The following is a 17,699-nucleotide window of genomic DNA, read 5'->3' on the forward strand; positions in this document are numbered from 1 at the left end:
TATATGTCCCAAACATGTTATGCTAGTTTATGAACATTATATGCTTGCACTCAAAAATATTGTGTTTAAAAATTTGTGTTCCAAACATATAATGTTTATAGCCAAACATATGAAAAACAGTCTTTTTCATCCGTGCAATTATTTTCGTAATTGACATAATAAAAATCGTATCAATAAGGCCAATTATTGATTTTTATTTTGCTTAAATTTTTTCTGGGTAGTTCATATTTTTCACTGGTAAATTTTACTTCAATTGGGTTCAAAATTTTATAAAATAATTGTGTTTGTCTGAGAATAACACTAAAGCCATTTTAAAAGTATTAATTCCAAATGTTTTCCTTCCAAATATGAAATATTTTTGAACAAGAGAAAAAATCTATTACGACACGGTCACACTGGGCACGTATTTGATAGAAATTTAAAAAAGAATTTGTCACTACAGTCAAACCAGCAAACATTTTTAGTCATTTTTGCAATTTTTAACTCCAATTTTTTCCTTCAAACTACAAAATTTTATTTAACAACTTAAAAAAAAAAAATGTGTCTAATAAATTTTCTTGAGTTTGTTTAAAAATATATGTTTTTTTTTTGGGTGTGTGACCGTAACGTATGCGTAGAACAAGAAAATTGTAAAATTAAACTAAAAAAGAATAAAAACATTTTTTAATCAAAATAAGTTTATTTTAACATCTCTAATACGATTGACTCTTTTTCTGCGTATGATATACTCAACGCCGCCCCTTTACCCCTTTCTCATTTGTTTTAGGTTCCCATGTGTATTATAAAATATCGTACGCAACATCCCCTATCTCGTGGGATAGTGATCAAGTGTTGCTAAGCCAAGAAGCGTCACCGTTGCAGCTCCACATAATTCGACAAACGCTATCGTCGTTTCTGTGGTGGGAGTATTTTTTGTTTTGTTTTTGTTAACCCAGACTCAAAGTTAAGGTGTTGCTTTATGATTTCCAAGTCTCTCTCTCTCTCACTCAATATCTCAAGCCGAACGAATGCTTAGCGTTGCCGTGAAATGAAATCCTGCTATTTTTGTGCTTTCGATATAAAAAGCTCTCACCTGAAAACCCCGAATTCATTTGAATTCAATACTCCCATATGAAAGAACCGTCATTGCGGTATTTTGCAACAAAATAAAAAGAGAACGGTAAACGAAAGCGAAACCTATAACGAAGAACATTGCTATTTGTGTGTGTTTGTGTGTGATAGGTTCTGTGATCGGGTTAGAGCCAAATTAGAATAACGAGAATTTCAATTTAAATACAAATTTTGTCGATTTGTTTTTATAATTTCGAATTACAAGTGGAATTGAAGTGTATGTGCTTATCGAATAGAAAAACTTGAAAATATATTTGAAATATAGAAAAGAAAAACAACATTAACGTTATTGTTGTTTTTCTTTCTATGTGGACATAACACAATCCAAAGTAAAACTAAAAAAAAAAACACAAAACAAAAAATAAATTAAACTAAAGTTTGACAAAATATTTTTGGATTACTATTACATTTATCCCTAGCCATGTACCCGAAGGTGAGTGTCTGTCATTATTTGCTTTATATGCTAAATGGGCATAAATAGGACATTTGAAATACCTTAAAGAGATACGAGAATCTTTTCGTTTGATGATAACCACAAAAGTTGTATTTATTGTTGAACTAAAAATAAATTAATAACAAAAATTACTCTCTTCTCCTGGCGATCTTTGTTTTTGTTAGCAAAGTAAACATTTCCGCATTTATTATTAAGATATACCCGGTAAATACCATCCATTAGCCTCGAGAATATATGAGACTAAGCCGACATGGGATATGAATGTCTTGTTTTATGTTTAAAAGACTCAAGTACATACAAGGGTGGTTAGATAAGTACTTTGCCTAAAAAAAATACATTGTCATATTGTTTTCAATGCACACTCAAAAGTGACTCGAACTCGTCGATTGTGATCTCCCCTTAAGGATTTTGGTATTGGTTCCGAGTCAAAGACACCGCTTTTTTAAAATAATAAGATATTTTTTAGAGAACTATCTAGCTTTAAATCTGGGCTTTATAAATTGAAAAATTATAATACGGATCTCATTAATGGAATTTTCGTTATTCTTTTGCGAAAGGTAATCAAGTACAAATAATTATCTGTTTAACCCTCTAATGCCCCAATTTTTTTGCCAGCTGATTAAATATTCAATGTTAGCGATACAAAATCAAGAAAACGAAACAAGAAAAATTTATACGGTAAAATTCAGTATATGCTGCCAAGCCTCTTGAACAATTCTAACTAAGTTTTCTTTTTATTTTACCCAATTTTGTTGTCTTAAGGTGTATTTTACTAAAAGCTTCATGATTTATCGAAGCCCGCCTAAAGTCGGGGTTGGGCATTAGAGGGTTAAGATACAACCCGAAAAAAAATACTTGCGTCTTAAAATGTTGACCGAATTCTATGAAATTAAGTTTGTTGTATTTAATACATCATAGCGCTATTTGTTTCGGAAAATTTACTTCTGTACTTCTGAGTAATCTGCAGTCAAAAAAAAAAAAAAACAAATTTTGACCAAAAATTAAAAAAAAAATACAAATTGGAAGTTAAATAATATTTACTTTATTTAAATAAAAACAGTTTGAGTCGCATCGTGTTGTTTAAGATACAACCACTGTTTTCTTCAAAAACACATAATTATTTTTTTTTGAAAAAAATGTGGCATGGAGATGTTCTTTGTTACCATTTTGCATTTTATATATTTTTTTCAGAGGAATCGGTGATCTTGTGCATTTAAGGGTTAAAATAGATACTTCAAAGCAAAACATTGCTTTTTTAGGGTGTTTTCGTTTCGCAACAAATATATTGCCTTGATGTTACTCTACTTTTTCCCTTATTGTATTTCAAAGTTATTGCTAATTCATAATATTGTGAGGGATACATGACAGTGTCCTTAATATTTTTTAATCAATTACGTTGCACCTTTCCCCCAATCGAGTTCGCCATTAATTAAAAAAAAAACTTTAAAATAAAAATGCAAAATCCCCAAAGTAAGTATTAGTTTATTTTTGAAGGTTTTTTAACTTTAATTCAAAGATTGAATATCTTAGTTAGTTTAAAGATATTTTGTTTAAATCATATATGGATTTCTTTACTTTAAGGGAAATTTTCCTTACTTCAAAGACATACGACTTTAATGGAGGGGCGCAAATTTCATTTCCTTAAGATAAACAAAACAATTCTTAAAATATTTTCGTGAGGCCAAAGATTTCTTGTCTTTAAAAGGCGAACACGAAGCTTATGTTATGCTATGTTCCCACTGACTCGTCTTCCTCATTCGTTTTTTCAAAACATTTCACAGTGCACACCGAGTTGAGATGCTTTACTCTAAATTCAAATATACGCACCGTTTGTTCCAATAAATACCGCGATCGTAATAGGGATCTATGGTACAAACCAATAATCGATTTTTCGACTCTTCGATTATTGACTTTTAATCAAAAATCGATTTTCGATTATTTTTACCATTCAAAATTCGAATATTCGATTTTTCGATTATTCGTAATCGAATTTCATAGAAATAATGATTATACAAAATATTCGATTTTATGAAATCTATTTTGTTTTTGCGAGTTGGAGAGAAATGCAAAAATTAGTGTTCCAGTCAAACATGTTAATTTTTTTTTAAATTTGTTTAATATATTTTTAAAATGGTAAGTATAAAATTTTTAACATGTACGAATCATTTATCATTATTTCCATTATTCAAGGAAATTGAAAACACAAAGGATTCATTTAAACCAATTTGATATTTAACTTAATCAAATCAATATTTTTATTCTTATTGGTAATTGAATTCTATAAATAAAAATGAAGAAATATCTCGGTATTTTTCAATTAAATTGAAACCAATGAATATGAAAACAGAAAACACTACAATCGAGTTTTGATAGTCAAAATTAAAAATTAGATGAAAATCTAAAATCGATTTTGCGATTATTTTTAGGTTAATAATCGATTTCGATTTTTTTCGATTTTCATGCCAAAATTCGAATAATCGATTAATCGATTTTCGATTTATAGATCCCTAGATCTTAAAGGAAAAACATTTTTAAGTTATTTTCACATCCCAAAGACTTTGTTTATTCGTTCTTTCTATGAGATTTATTTTAATAATTTGACATATATTTTGAAAAGATTATGTTCAGTCAGAGCAAATTCCAAATTAGGGGTATTTACATTATAAAATTGACGTGTTTTGGATGAAACTTGTGTTTTGAACTTGATTTTTTGTATGGGGAAAACGAATCGATTTTAAATACTTATAAAGGGAAAACATTTCAAACCCCAAAACATGCTTGATGAGAACGCCATATTAGATGACATATTTCTTTAATAAAAAGTTTTTTTCCTTGTCCGAAAGTAAAAAAAATAATTTTTGAATTACGTCAATTTGTTCTTATAGCTTCGTGATTCGACTTAAAAATAAGTATCTTTACATGAAAGAAAATTTTGTTGGACTGAGAACAACTTGGCTTTAGTATTTCTGAAATTTCTAAATTCTAAAAATGCTAAAAAAACCTTTCAAAAATAGGAGATATTTGTCAACAATTTATTTTAAAGGCATTTCTATTTGAAATATAGCATAATTTCTACTTAAAGATGGATCTGAATTTGGAAATTTACATTGTCGTTAATACATTTATTTTACTGGACCCTTATTTCAATTATCCGCTTCTTTAGCTCGTAGTCAATGAATGAATTCAGTAGTATAAAACCGGGTAATATTTTTTCCAGAATTGAAGTCAAAACAATTTGATTTGCATTTTTTAGATCATTATGACGACAAAAAAAAAATAAAACTTTCTTCCCAAACGAAATCTTTTATCAACGAAGTTTTCTTTTCTTATTAATTTAATTTTTTCCTTTACGGCAAATAAATCTTTATTTATGGTACCTGTTTCCACTTTTGTCTCCAAAGAAATTTATTTGGTCTGAATGAAATAACTTTAACAAATAAATAACTTTAACAACTTTAACGGTAGGAATACTTGGAAGTTTATTTTTGCTCTATATGGCCACCTTTTGGCTTCCATGAAAGCATCTATGCCACTACGCTGCCAGTATCGTTATAACGATTTAAATTGTGATAACATTTTGAGCACTTCAAGGTGTTTGAGCTCACCATTAATAGGACAAATGTGGTTGCCGATGGCTACTCTCCCGTTCTTATAAACGGCAAAACATTTTACAAACGCAACCTAAATTTTAGGATGCGAAATTTACAAAATATTAAGGACAAATTTCTTTAAAATAATGAAATTTTAATTAATATAAAGTTTATAATCTTTGCTTCAAAAATGTTTTTCATTAAATTTAGGACACAAATTTTGTAAATTTCCGTCCCTCGGTTTAAGTCCCATGTCTTTGAAGTAAGGTTAATTTTCCTTAAAGTAAAGAAACACATTTTTGATTTAAAGAAATTGTCCTTAAATTAACTGAAATATTGATACTTTAGATTGTAGATAAAAGCGCTTCAAATATAGGCTAAGACTTGGTTCAACGTTTTTTTGGAATTAAGAATACATTTTTTACTTTGAAGTATTCCTTATAATTTAAATTTTTAAACTGGCATTTGTTTGTACATGAGTACCTTTATTAATAAACCGCGAAAAGAGAATGAAAATTTGATAAATGAGATCTGTTTCCTAAATTTAATTTTATTGGTCCTAATTTAAAGCCACATAGGTCGCTAAAAAATTTCTTTATTTTAAAGAAGCCGCATTTTTGGCTCGGAAATCCTTAATGGCTTTTCTAACTGTGTAATTTTAGAGGGCAAGCCAAAGACAAAAAATATCACAGATAGTATAAATACTCGTATACCGGTAAATTACATTCGTGCAACTCGTGGCAGTTTTTTTGACTGGCTCAGAGCAATGGTCATATCGAGAAATAGTGAATGAATTCTGAAATTTATATTACTTTCACGATTATTTCGTATGCTCCTGGCCAAGACGTATCTTATTCCAATATTGTTATATGTGACTGGTTAGTGGAATTTGCCGATTACGTGAAAATAAAAGCACTTGCACTGCACTGATGCATAAAATTATTTACATAATAAATAATAGTAATAATGGAGAACCTAACAAACGTTTGCTGGATATTCCTACCCACCATCAACTTCTGATCGCTGAATGAAAGTTTTGCACACATACAACCCGTCTTTGGTACTTTCTTCCTCCATATATTCAACACATTGGCAAGGCAAATAACTTTAAAAAAGCTATTTGCAATCATTTCAAAATGAATTAATTAATGATACTGGACGATTGTACTAATTTGTTATCTATGTCAGTACTCATTTTTTAAAGTATTTTTATGTTTAATTTTGTTGTTAATCTATTTCTTTTTGTTATATTTAATGTACTTAATGCCTGTTATGCTCATGTTAGATTTTTTTTAACATATTTAATCTGTTGGTTAAGCTACACTTGTAGTTTAGCCAATGCATGGTTTTAAGCTGAAATCAAAAACAACAATAATTATTAAGTCTTTATAAATTTTTGTTGCACTCTTGCAACACTGTTTATCAAGAGATTTAGTATGCCATAACAACTTGTCGGGTAACATAATGTAATTAAACGATTATAAATCTTGTTTTATGTGAAAGAATGAATAAATAAATAATAACAATAATAATAATTTTGTCATTCGAACCAATACGATATATTTACGCATAGAAAATATGTCAGCTACTCTGGATATAATTTATAAATTTAAATTTCGCCCAACGGTAAAAATAAATAAATAAAATAACTAAACACCAATCAGGCATTGCTTTATTGAACCTATTTTAACCCTTTCACTACCGAAATAAACCTAATGCTAAAAACTTTAATTTTTCTTCTGTTTTTACTTGCACTAACAGTATGTAAAGGGTGATTCTTTTGAGGTTAGGATTTTCATGCATTAGTATTTGACAGATCACGTGGGATTTCAGACATGGTGTCAAAGAGAAAGATGCTCAGTATGCTTTGACATTTCATCATGAATAGACTTACTAACGAGCAACGCTTGCAAATCATTGAATTTTATTACCAAAATCAGTGGCAGAAAATCCGCTTTTTTATCGACAAATTTTGTTCAGCGATGAGGCTCATTTCTGGTTGAATGGCTACGTAAATAAGCAAAATTGCCGCATTTGGAGTGAAGAGCAACCAGAAGCCGTCCAAGAACTGCCCATGCATCCCGAAAAATGCACTGTTTGGTGTGGTTTGTACGCTGGTGGAATCATTGGACCGTATTTTTTCAAAGATGCTGTTGGACGCAACGTTACGGTGAATGGCGATCGCTATCGTTCGATGCTAACAAACTTTTTGTTGCCAAAAATGGAAGAACTGAACTTGGTTGACATGTGGTTTCAACAAGATGGCGCTACATGCCACACAGCTCGCGATTCTATGGCCATTTTGAGGGAAAACTTCGGAGAACAATTCATCTCAAGAAATGGACCGGTAAGTTGGCCACCAAGATCATGCGATTTGACGCCTTTAGACTATTTTTTGTGGGGCTACGTCAAGTCTAAAGTCTACAGAAATAAGCCAGCAACTATTCCAGCTTTGGAAGACAACATTTCCGAAGAAATTCGGGCTATTCCGGCCGAAATGCTCGAAAAAGTTGCCCAAAATTGGACTTTCCGAATGGACCACCTAAGACGCAGCCGCGGTCAACATTTAAATGAAATTATCTTCAAAAAGTAAATGTCATGGACCAATCTAACGTTTCAAATAAAGAACCGATGAGATTTTGCAAATTTTAGGCGTTTTTTTTTTTAAAAAAGTTATCAAGCTCTTAACAAATCACCCTTTAGAACAAAAATTGCCATTTTGAAAACCTACCTCAATTACTTCAACAGCTATATGAGCTTGTTCTGAAAACTTGATTCTTGATTTGTGACCAAATGGCCTTACGAAAATAAACGCTATTTGGCCTATAATATCCTTCAAAGTGTGAGAAAAAATTTAAAAAAAGAATCCGAAAAAGTATCAGCTATAGTTTTTGTATGAATGTCCATTTACTAGAAACATACAGTAGAAAAATTGTCTCAAATTTTCGTATTTTTCGTTTATTGCTAAAGAAGTTTATAAAAATGTATTTTAATCCTCACCAATATGGAAAATATTTATAGCTTATTTAGATTAAAGCCTTTACTTTAAAATAACATCGAGAAATAAATCGAAACTAAGTGTGAAAATAGAATTTGGTGTCTTTTTCGAATGTCCTTCTAAGTGGACATCGGTAGTGAAAGGGTTAAAAAAGGAACAAATATCCTACACTCAAAAAAGTATACCTTATCCTTTTTTCTTATCCTAACGATTGTGGTATTGATTTCGAGCCAAAAATGCGGATTCGTTAAAATAAAGAGTTTTTGAGGGAGCTATTTAACTTTGAATGTACACCCTCAAAAAATCGCCTCGGTAACATATACTCCCAAACATATTATGCTTCAAGCATATATATTTTCAGAATGTGTTCAAGCAAAAAAATGTTTGCACTGTGCAAACATATTATATTTTCCGCTAAGTATAAGTATAGATATTTTTAAGGTCCCAAATAGTTAAATCTAGTTTCTAACCATTCATTTGCTTGCCACAAAATGACTTAAATATACATTATATTTAAACGAATAAAAAACATTTTTTTTAAATTTATTTGAATATTATATCCCAAAAATATATTTGTTATGCTTGTTTATGAATATTATATGCTTGCACTTTAAAATAATTTACTAAAAATTTGAGTTCGAAACATATAATTTTTACACGAAAAACAGTTTTTTTGTTCATGTCGACTCATTTATCTTGTTTTATTCTCTTTACAAAGCTATTCACCCAAAAAACAAAAAAAAATATCAGTTTAACCTAATCTTTTAACAGGTACTTCAAAGTAAGAAATTTTTCTAACTTAAAGAAAAAAATAACAAGATTCAAATTCCTCAAACAAGTTGTAACCTATTATTAAAGGTTTGTGTTTGTCATTAATCCAAAGATTCAATATATTCGTTAATTGTACGACTATTTCTTTACATAAAAAATATCTAACTTAATTTTTTTTAAGAAATTTGTCCTTAATAAACTTGTGTACGTTTTCTAAATATAGGTTTTATAATCTTTCATATTAGATAAACATTTTTCAGTATATATGAGACATGGCGCAAAGGAAGCTCCTTGAAACGCAAGGTCAGGCTTACACTGAAAAAAATATTTTCATTAGGATAAAGGTTTGATGTTCTTAAAATACGCATTTCTCTGATATGATGCTTATTTCCTTGCCCCAAGTCGATAACTTTTTCAAAATAGTCCTTTTGTCATTATAGTTCAATGATTCGACCTAAAATTGGTTATCCTAAATAACATGAAAGAAATTTTTATTTTACTAAGGTAAACTTGGTTTTTTTGCATTTTTTGCTACAGAGCTAAAAAGCATTTAAAGTAGGAGATGAGTTTTAGCACTTTATTTTAAACTGGCTTTTATTTCAAACATAGCATAATTTTTATTTGTAGTCGAGTCTGAACTTATTTTTTATGTCGTTGTTAACACACGTTAACGGACTTTGATAGCACATGAAGAAAAAACAAGCTGAAAAAATAATATATTAATTTTTGTTTCCTAGAATCAAATACGCAAAACTCAAATTTGAAAGTGAATTGTGTCTTAAGTGTGTCCTTACTTCAATTATCCGCTTCTTTGACTCGGAATCAATACCAAAATCATTAGTGTAAAGACACATAAAGATATGGATGTTGGGATTATAGAACGGTGTTACAAAAGTCGAAAATCGAAATTTTGTTTCGAAACAATTTTTATAGTGACCAAAATCGACTAAAGAGAAGTGTGAAAATCTTCGAGACGTCGAGACGTCAAAAATCGACTTTCCAATAATCGCAGAAATCAGAAAACTGCATAATAGTGCAAAGTGAACCCTTGTAAGTCTGCACGGATGAAAATGACTTTTTTCATATGTTTGGATGTAAAAATTATATGTTTGGAACTCAAATTTTTTAACACAATATTTTTAAGTGCAAGCATATAATGTTCATAAACTAGCATAACATGTTTGGGACATAAAATGTTTGTAAATATAATATGCTTAAATGCAAACATATATTAATTTAGAAATAGCCTATAAACATATATGTGTTTAGAAAGAGAGACCTGAGAGTATGCTGCAAATAAAAGAATGGAAGTTACTAATTGGCGCCTTAAAAATATATCCACACAAAGAAAATTTCATTAAATTTTTTTTCTACCAGTGTATGCCCTAAGGTGAAACATAATATGTTTGAACAATACAAACAATATTTTGTTTGGACCAATCCTGAAAATATATACGCTTGAAGCAAAATGTGTTTGGGGTATATGTTACAGAAGCGATTTTTTTGAGGATGTAAATAAACGAAGTATTTCTCTAGTCATTAAAAATTAATATAAAAATAAATATTAAAGAAAACACTATAAGCAGCCTTGCTTGGATTTCGTTTGTTAAAATTTTTTCTGGAGGAAAGTATTTTTTCGATTTAATTCTTGCTCTCAATACTAATCACGTTGGTTGGTAAGCCAAATTCGTAATTTAGTAACAAAGAAAATTTTCGTCGTGAATTGTTTGTGAGCCTTTGGAAGTTGTTCGTGCTAAATATTTTCTTCATGAATGTGCATGCGGAGGCTGTTAACAATCCGAAGCAGCTGTCATCTCATTATTTTGCTCTGCTCAAGTTTATGTAATGCACTTTACAGACTAACAGTTATTCCGGACGACAGTGCTCGTGTCGAACATATCCCATGTATTGTGCAAATTATAAGTTAAGTTCGAAGGCATAATCGATACTGCTGCATCGATAACACATTTACCGATTAGTCGTATCGATCCGACATACTGTAAAGGGCACCTTATACGGTCGGATAAACCCTGCGACACAACACGTTGCGGCGACAAATCCGATAGTATAAAGTCGTGTTCGGCTGTCGCGGGGACGTGTTGGCATGAAATCAAAACAACTTTGATTTTTTCTGGTTGGGAGGTACAAATCATTGAGTGTAAGGGGATGTTCGACAAACATTATCAAAGACAAATTTATTTTTACATTAAAAACAGACATTTCTGCAATGAAATTAATGATGGATCGCCAATTCTGTTTGAAAATTAAAGAAATATATAAGGTCCGCTTAAGATTCTTTACAAACACCGACATTCCGTCCGGAATAACTGATAGTCTGTAAAGCGCATAACACTTAAATGGCAGTTATCGTGGTGCAATGCATACGTTCAATTTCAATTTCTAACGAACACCAACAGCCTATTTCTGATATCCGAATTCTGCTGTTCGTTCGCATACAAAACGAAAATCAGCTGATTTCGGTTTCTCTAAGCTCCATCTAAACGTTACCACTAAAATTGGGTTTCTCTAACTCCATTCGTTCGCATTTTGTCGAGCAGAAATGTCAACTCCACTCACTTCGCACAAACCTTTCGTTTTGTGGAAAAAGGCATTCATAAATAAGGAAAAATTTATAAATTGTTTAACGCTTTTTGGTGCAAATGTATGATAAAAGTGGTTTATATCGATCTATTTCTCATTATAACAGCCATATAAAGGGTGATACGGTCAAAATTTGGTCAATATAAACTTGACGTATTTCTTTCAATTTTGCATTTAAAAAACCTGAACACCCTTATTTTGAAGGTGTGTGTGTAGAATGTTGCTCCTATTTTGATTTTGGAATTCACTTTTCAGTTGTCAAAATGCCGTCCAAGAAAGAAGAGCAGCGTATCAAAATTTTGCTCGCGCATCGCGAAAATCTGAGCTACTTGCACGCAAAGCTGGCAAAATCGCTAAAAGTTTCCAAATCAACCGTTACAAATGTAAGTGTAAGTGTTTGGGGAACGTTTGTCGACAGCCAGGAAGTCTGGATCGGGGGAAATCGAAAACCGGAAGCCGCTGAGACGACAAAGAGAGTTGCCGGTAGTTTCAAGCGAAACCCTAACCTCTCTCTCCGAGATGCCGCAAATAAGCTGGGTGTATCGTCTACAACCGTGCATCGAGCCAAAAAACGAGCCGGACTATCGACTTACAAGAAGGTAGTGACTCCAAATCGCGATAATAAAGAAAATACGACGGCCAAAGCGCGATCCCGGAGTCTGTACACGACGATGCTGACGAAGTTTGACTGCGTGGTAATGGACGACGAAACCTACGTCAAAGCCGACTACAAGCAGCTTCCGGGACAGGAGTTTTATACGGCAAAAGGAAGGGGAAAGGTAGCAGATATTTTCAAGCACATAAAACTGTCAAAGTTCGCAAAGAAATATCTGGTTTGGCAAGCCATCTGTACCTGTGGCTTGAAAAGCAGCATTTTCATAGCTTCCGGGACTGTCAACCAAGAAATTTACGTGAAAGAGTGTTTGAATAAACGTCTGCTGCCTTTCCTGAAGAAACACGGTTGTTCCGTACTGTTTTGGCCGGATTTGGCATCTTGCCATTACGGTAAAAAGGCCATGGAGTGGTACGCCGCCAACAACGTGCAGGTGGTTCCCAAGGACAAGAACCCCCCCAACACGCCAGAGCTCCGCCCAATTGAGAAATACTGGGCTATTGTCAAGCGGAACTTAAAGAAGACCAAAAAAACTGCTAAGGACGAGCAGCAGTTCAAAGCAAATTGGCTTTCTGTGGCGAAGAAGGTGGACAAGGTGGCTGTACAAAATCTGATGGCTGGTGTCAAGCGTGAGGCCCGGCAATTCGGATTTGGAAAAGCGAAAGCCTAACTGAATATTTTTCCTGAATTTTATACTAATTGAACTTGAAAAAGAAATTTAATTTGATTTTTTAAATAAACGATTTCACCGATTTACACGCGTTTTCCTTGACCAAATTTTGACCGTATCACCCTTTAGACCGTTTAAAGGAAATTCTAAAACGAACAAACACATACATTTGGAATGAAACACTCATAAAAAGGAAAACCGAAACCTAATTATTGCAGATATATACAAATACAAATACATATCTCTCTATGAGGGCTAATTTCTTAAGGAAAATATTGAGCTAAACCAAATATCAGCAATGAGAAAAATTTGCAAAATAAACGGCGATGCCAGATTGAATTTTATGGAAAATAATTTTTAAAATGTACGGGCCTTTTTCAAGTAATTGAATTAATTGAGTTCTGGTAATATTAGCATTTGACAGTAACGTAAGCCATGCGAACGAACGAAAGGAAGTCAGAGAAACTCAAATCTAGACGAAAGTGAGTGACTGTCGTTCGTTCGCAATTGATTTCGTTCGGATATCAGAAATAGGCTGCAAACAATTTTTCAGTGGTGGATATTCTCCTGTGAGTAATGCTGGTAACATTTCTGAGTGTTTCAAAGGTTCCCCAAAGTGGTTTCCCCGTAATGTGTTCGGACTTGGGTGTAAAAAGCAGGACCCTTGTCATTGATCTAAGCATACAATATCAAGCTGCATAACAGTGGCTTTGCGGTAGTTTAGTCAATTTCCGGCGTATGCTGCCTTGAGATGATGGACTCTTTGATTGTTTTTAGTGTCAAACTTAGTCTCCAAAATGCCCGAGGATCAGAAGTCCAAACGATTGAGATCAGGAGATTTTGGGGCGGGCGATAGAAAAGAGGCGAGGAATTTGCTTTTTAAGCGATTCTTTCACTCAGAAAAAGGTACCTCCGGAAAAAGGGTGAAAAAAAACTTCATTGTTATTTCTACTAAGTTAAATTTTTGTTTATAGTAAAATAAAAACAGAGAAAATTTCCGAAATTGAAAGCAGTTAGAAATAATTAATTAGCTAGAATAAGATGAAATGTGCACCTCCAGGAAGCTGCGGAAATCAAATCTGGGGATCGGTTTACATGGGGGCTATATATATTAATGGACAGCTATGGACTAATGGTTGTTAGAGGCCATAGAATAGGTTAGGTTAGGTTAGGTGGCAGCCCGATGTATCAGGCTCACTTAGACTATTCAGTCCATTGTGATACCACATTGGTGAACTTCTCTCTTATCACTGAGTGCTGCCCCATTCCATATTAAGCTCAATGACAAGGGACCTCCTTTTTATAGCCGAGTCCGAACGGTGTTCCACATTGCAGTGAAACCACTTAGAGAAGCTTTGAAACCCTCAGAAATGTCACCAGCATTACTGAGGTGGGATAATCCATCGCTGAAAAACTTCTTGGTGTTCGGTCGAAGCAGGAATCGAACCCACGACCTTGTGTATGCAAGGCGGGCATGCTAACCATTGCACCACGGTGGCTCCCAGGCCATAGAATAAGACCACTAACCAAATTTCAACCGGATCGAGTGAAATTTGCATCTTCTTGAGCTTCCATAATATATTGACAGAAATGACAAAGTTAGTATACCCTCCATCTTATGGTGGAAGGCATAATAAAGAGCACCCTAACTAAAATCAGTTTTCATCAAATTTAGTAAAATGATCCATGAAAGCATAAATCTGACTTCCTTTATTATAGAAAGAGTTACATATATATGAATAAGACTTGTCATAGAAAAATATTTTAGTTCACTAGTACACTGACGAAAAAGACTGTTTTGTCAAATGTTTCGGTGTAAAAATTATATGTTTGCAACTCAAACTTTTAGCACATTATTTTTAAGTGCAAGCATATAATGTTTGTAGTATAACATGTTTGGGACATATATGTTAATATGTTAGAACATATTATGTTTGGCACCTTATATTTTCTTAAATATAATATATCTGGATTCAAACATATAAAGTTTGGAAATTTCGTATAAACATATATATGTTTAGAAACGGCAGAGAGAGAGAGAGAGAGCGAGAGAGTAGAAAAAAGATAAATATGGCGAGGGAAATAGATAACGAAATATATATATATAAAGGGTGATACGGTCAAAATTTGGTCAAGGGAAAACGCGTGTAAATCGGTGAAATCGTTTATTTAAAAAATCAAATTAAATTTCTTTTTCAAGTTCAATTAGTATAAAATTCAGGAAAAATATTCAGTTAGGCTTTCGCTTTTCCAAATCCGAATTGCCGGGCCTCACGCTTGACACCTGCCATCAGATTTTGTACAGCCATCTTGTCCACCTTCTTCGCCGCAGAAAGCCAGTTTGCCTTGAACTGCTGCTCGTCCTTAGCAGTTTTTTTGGTCTTCTTTAAGTTCCGCTTGACAATAGCCCAGTATTTCTCAATTGGGCGGAGCTATGGCGTGTTGGGAGGGTTCTTGTCCTTGGGAACCACCTGCACGTTGTTGGCGGCGTACCACTCCATGGCCTTTTTACCGTAATGGCAAGATGCCAAATCCGGCCAAAACAGTTCGGAACAACCGTGTTTCTTCAGGAAAGACAGCAGACGTTTATTCAAACACTCTTTCACGTAAATTTCTTGGTTGACAGTCCCGGAAGCTATGAAAATGCTGCTTTTCAAGCCACAGGTACAGATGGCTTGCCAAACCAGATATTTCTTTGCGAACTTTGACAGTTTTATGTGCTTGAAAATATCTGCTACCTTTCCCCTTCCTTTTGCCGTATAAAACTCCTGTCCCGGAAGCTGCTTGCAGTCGGCTTTTACGTAGGTTTCGTCGTCCATTACCACGCAGTCAAACTTCGTCAGCATCGTCGTGTACAGCCTCCGGGATCGCGCTTTGGCCGTCGTATTTTGTTTATCATCGCGATTTGGAGTCACTACCTTCTTGTAAGTCGATAGTCCGGCTCGTTTTTTGGCTCGGTGCACGGTTGTAGACGATACACCCAGCTTATTTGCGGCATCTCGGAGAGAGAGGTTAGGGTTTCGCTTGAAACTACCGGCAACTCTCTTTGTCGTCTCAGCGGCTTCCGGTTTTCGATTTCCCCCCGATCCAGACTTCCTGGCTGTCGACAAACGTTCCCCAAACGTTACATTTGTAACGGTTGATTTGGCAACTTTTAGCGATTTTGACAGCTTTGCGTGCGAGTAGCTCGGATTTTCGCGATGCGCGAACAAAATTTTGATACGCTGCTTTTTTGCTTGGACGGCATTTTGACAACTGAAGAGTGAATTCCAAAATCTAAAAAAGAGCAACATTCTACACACACACACCTTCAAAATGAGGGTGTTCAGGTTTTTTAAATGCAAAATTGAAAGAAATACGTCAAGTTTATATTGACCAAATTTTGACCGTATCACCCTTTAGATATGTAAGTTTAATTGCAACAAAAGTGTAGGTTGCTGAGCACTCGTCCGTGATTGCTTATCGACTTACATGTTTTTTTAAATAAATTACAAACATACATGCTTATGTCTATTCTAACACAATTATATTTAAGAAATTTTGTTGAAAGTAAACAAATGTTTAGAAACTGGAATTAACTATTTGGAGCCTTCAACAAAGATACGCTTAGGTTGAAACATAACATGTTTGCACAGCGCAAACACTTTTTTGTTTGAACAAATTCTGAAAATATATATTCTTATTTTGACAGGTCGAAAACTTATGTTGTTAGCCCCTATATTTCCTGTTTATTTTAATAATTAATTATGATTGTAAATAAATAAATAGAATTCGTTGTTTTGATGAAGAATTTACGAAGAATAGTTAATGAAGAATGTTTCGTAAAATTAACGAAGAGAATTATTTCGGTATAGCCACCATTTAACACAAAACTCTTGACCCGGCGAAGACCTCGTTATTCCAACCATGTGACTTTTCAAAGTTTGGGAATAAAAAAGTGGTACGGTTCGTATCGTATTTCGTAGTACAATTTGATGTTTTCGAAGCTGGATTTGTGATCATTTTACACCTTTTGCAATGCTTATTTGCGACTGCACCAATGTCCCCGACAGCTTTCTCATAGCTCAGTGACATGATTGTGGATTTTCGCACGTTAACCTTGTTTTCGGGAAATCGACGTGCAACAAAATCGAAACTCTTTAAACTAATGTCTTACCGTAGCCAACAAAAGACGGGAGCCAGCATTCGCAGCATCCAAAGCTTCGATTTACGTTTCAAAATTCACATTCCCCTTTATATTATTCCTTTTCGTTTTTGTTTTCTTAAATGAAGCTTCTTTGAACGTGCTTGTACACGCAAAGAAAAAAAACGTGTGCCGAGAACGTTTTTCTTTTGTTAGAGTTTTTTGAATTGCTTCGAAAATTTTAAACTTTTATCACCAAAAAAAAAATCGTTTGTTACAAAATTTTTATTTTTTTAATAAAAAAAGTTAGTTTTGAAACAACAACACAGTCCATTTCGTTTATATCAAACACTGTTCTTTTCTGACTATAGGTCGTTAATAAGACACATTTTACAGTTCAAAATTTAATATACTACAATGTAATGTTGAACATTTTTTTCGGAATCTTCCGAACATATGTGGAATATAATTAAAAAAAAAAACAAAAAAAAACTTTGGTCGAAGCAGGGATCGAACCCACGACCCTTGGCGTGCAAGTCAGACGTAGCAACCACTACTCCACTGTGCCAAACTAAATGTTTATTTCTGTCAAATAAACTTTGTTTATTCGGTTCGTGGGCGCCGAAAGCTATGCTATATAAATATAACTTTTATGGATATTTATCTATTGATGACCATAACAGGTACATAGCTCAGTGGTTAGTGTGTTGGCTTACAAATTGCATGGTCCGCGGTTCGATTCTCCGTCCAGGCGAAAGGTAAAAAATTT

The 17,699-nt window shown here is 33.3% G+C and overlaps 1 protein-coding gene across 1 annotated transcript in view; it reads left to right on the top strand.

Annotated features, from left to right (window-relative positions):
- The first annotated feature begins 911 nt into the window (after positions 1-911).
- Positions 912-17,699, top strand: part of Ilp8 (Insulin-like peptide 8) — an 84,891-nt gene continuing 68,103 nt past the window's right edge. The window contains exon 1 of the mRNA XM_075307309.1: positions 912-1,543. Coding sequence (XP_075163424.1) covers positions 1,532-1,543 — 12 coding nt within the window. The 5' untranslated portion in view covers positions 912-1,531. The remainder of the gene's footprint in view (positions 1,544-17,699) is intronic.

The sequence above is a fragment of the Haematobia irritans genome, chromosome 4 (assembly GCF_050003625.1).
Source record: "Haematobia irritans isolate KBUSLIRL chromosome 4, ASM5000362v1, whole genome shotgun sequence".
Taxonomy (NCBI): Eukaryota; Metazoa; Arthropoda; class Insecta; order Diptera; family Muscidae; genus Haematobia; species Haematobia irritans.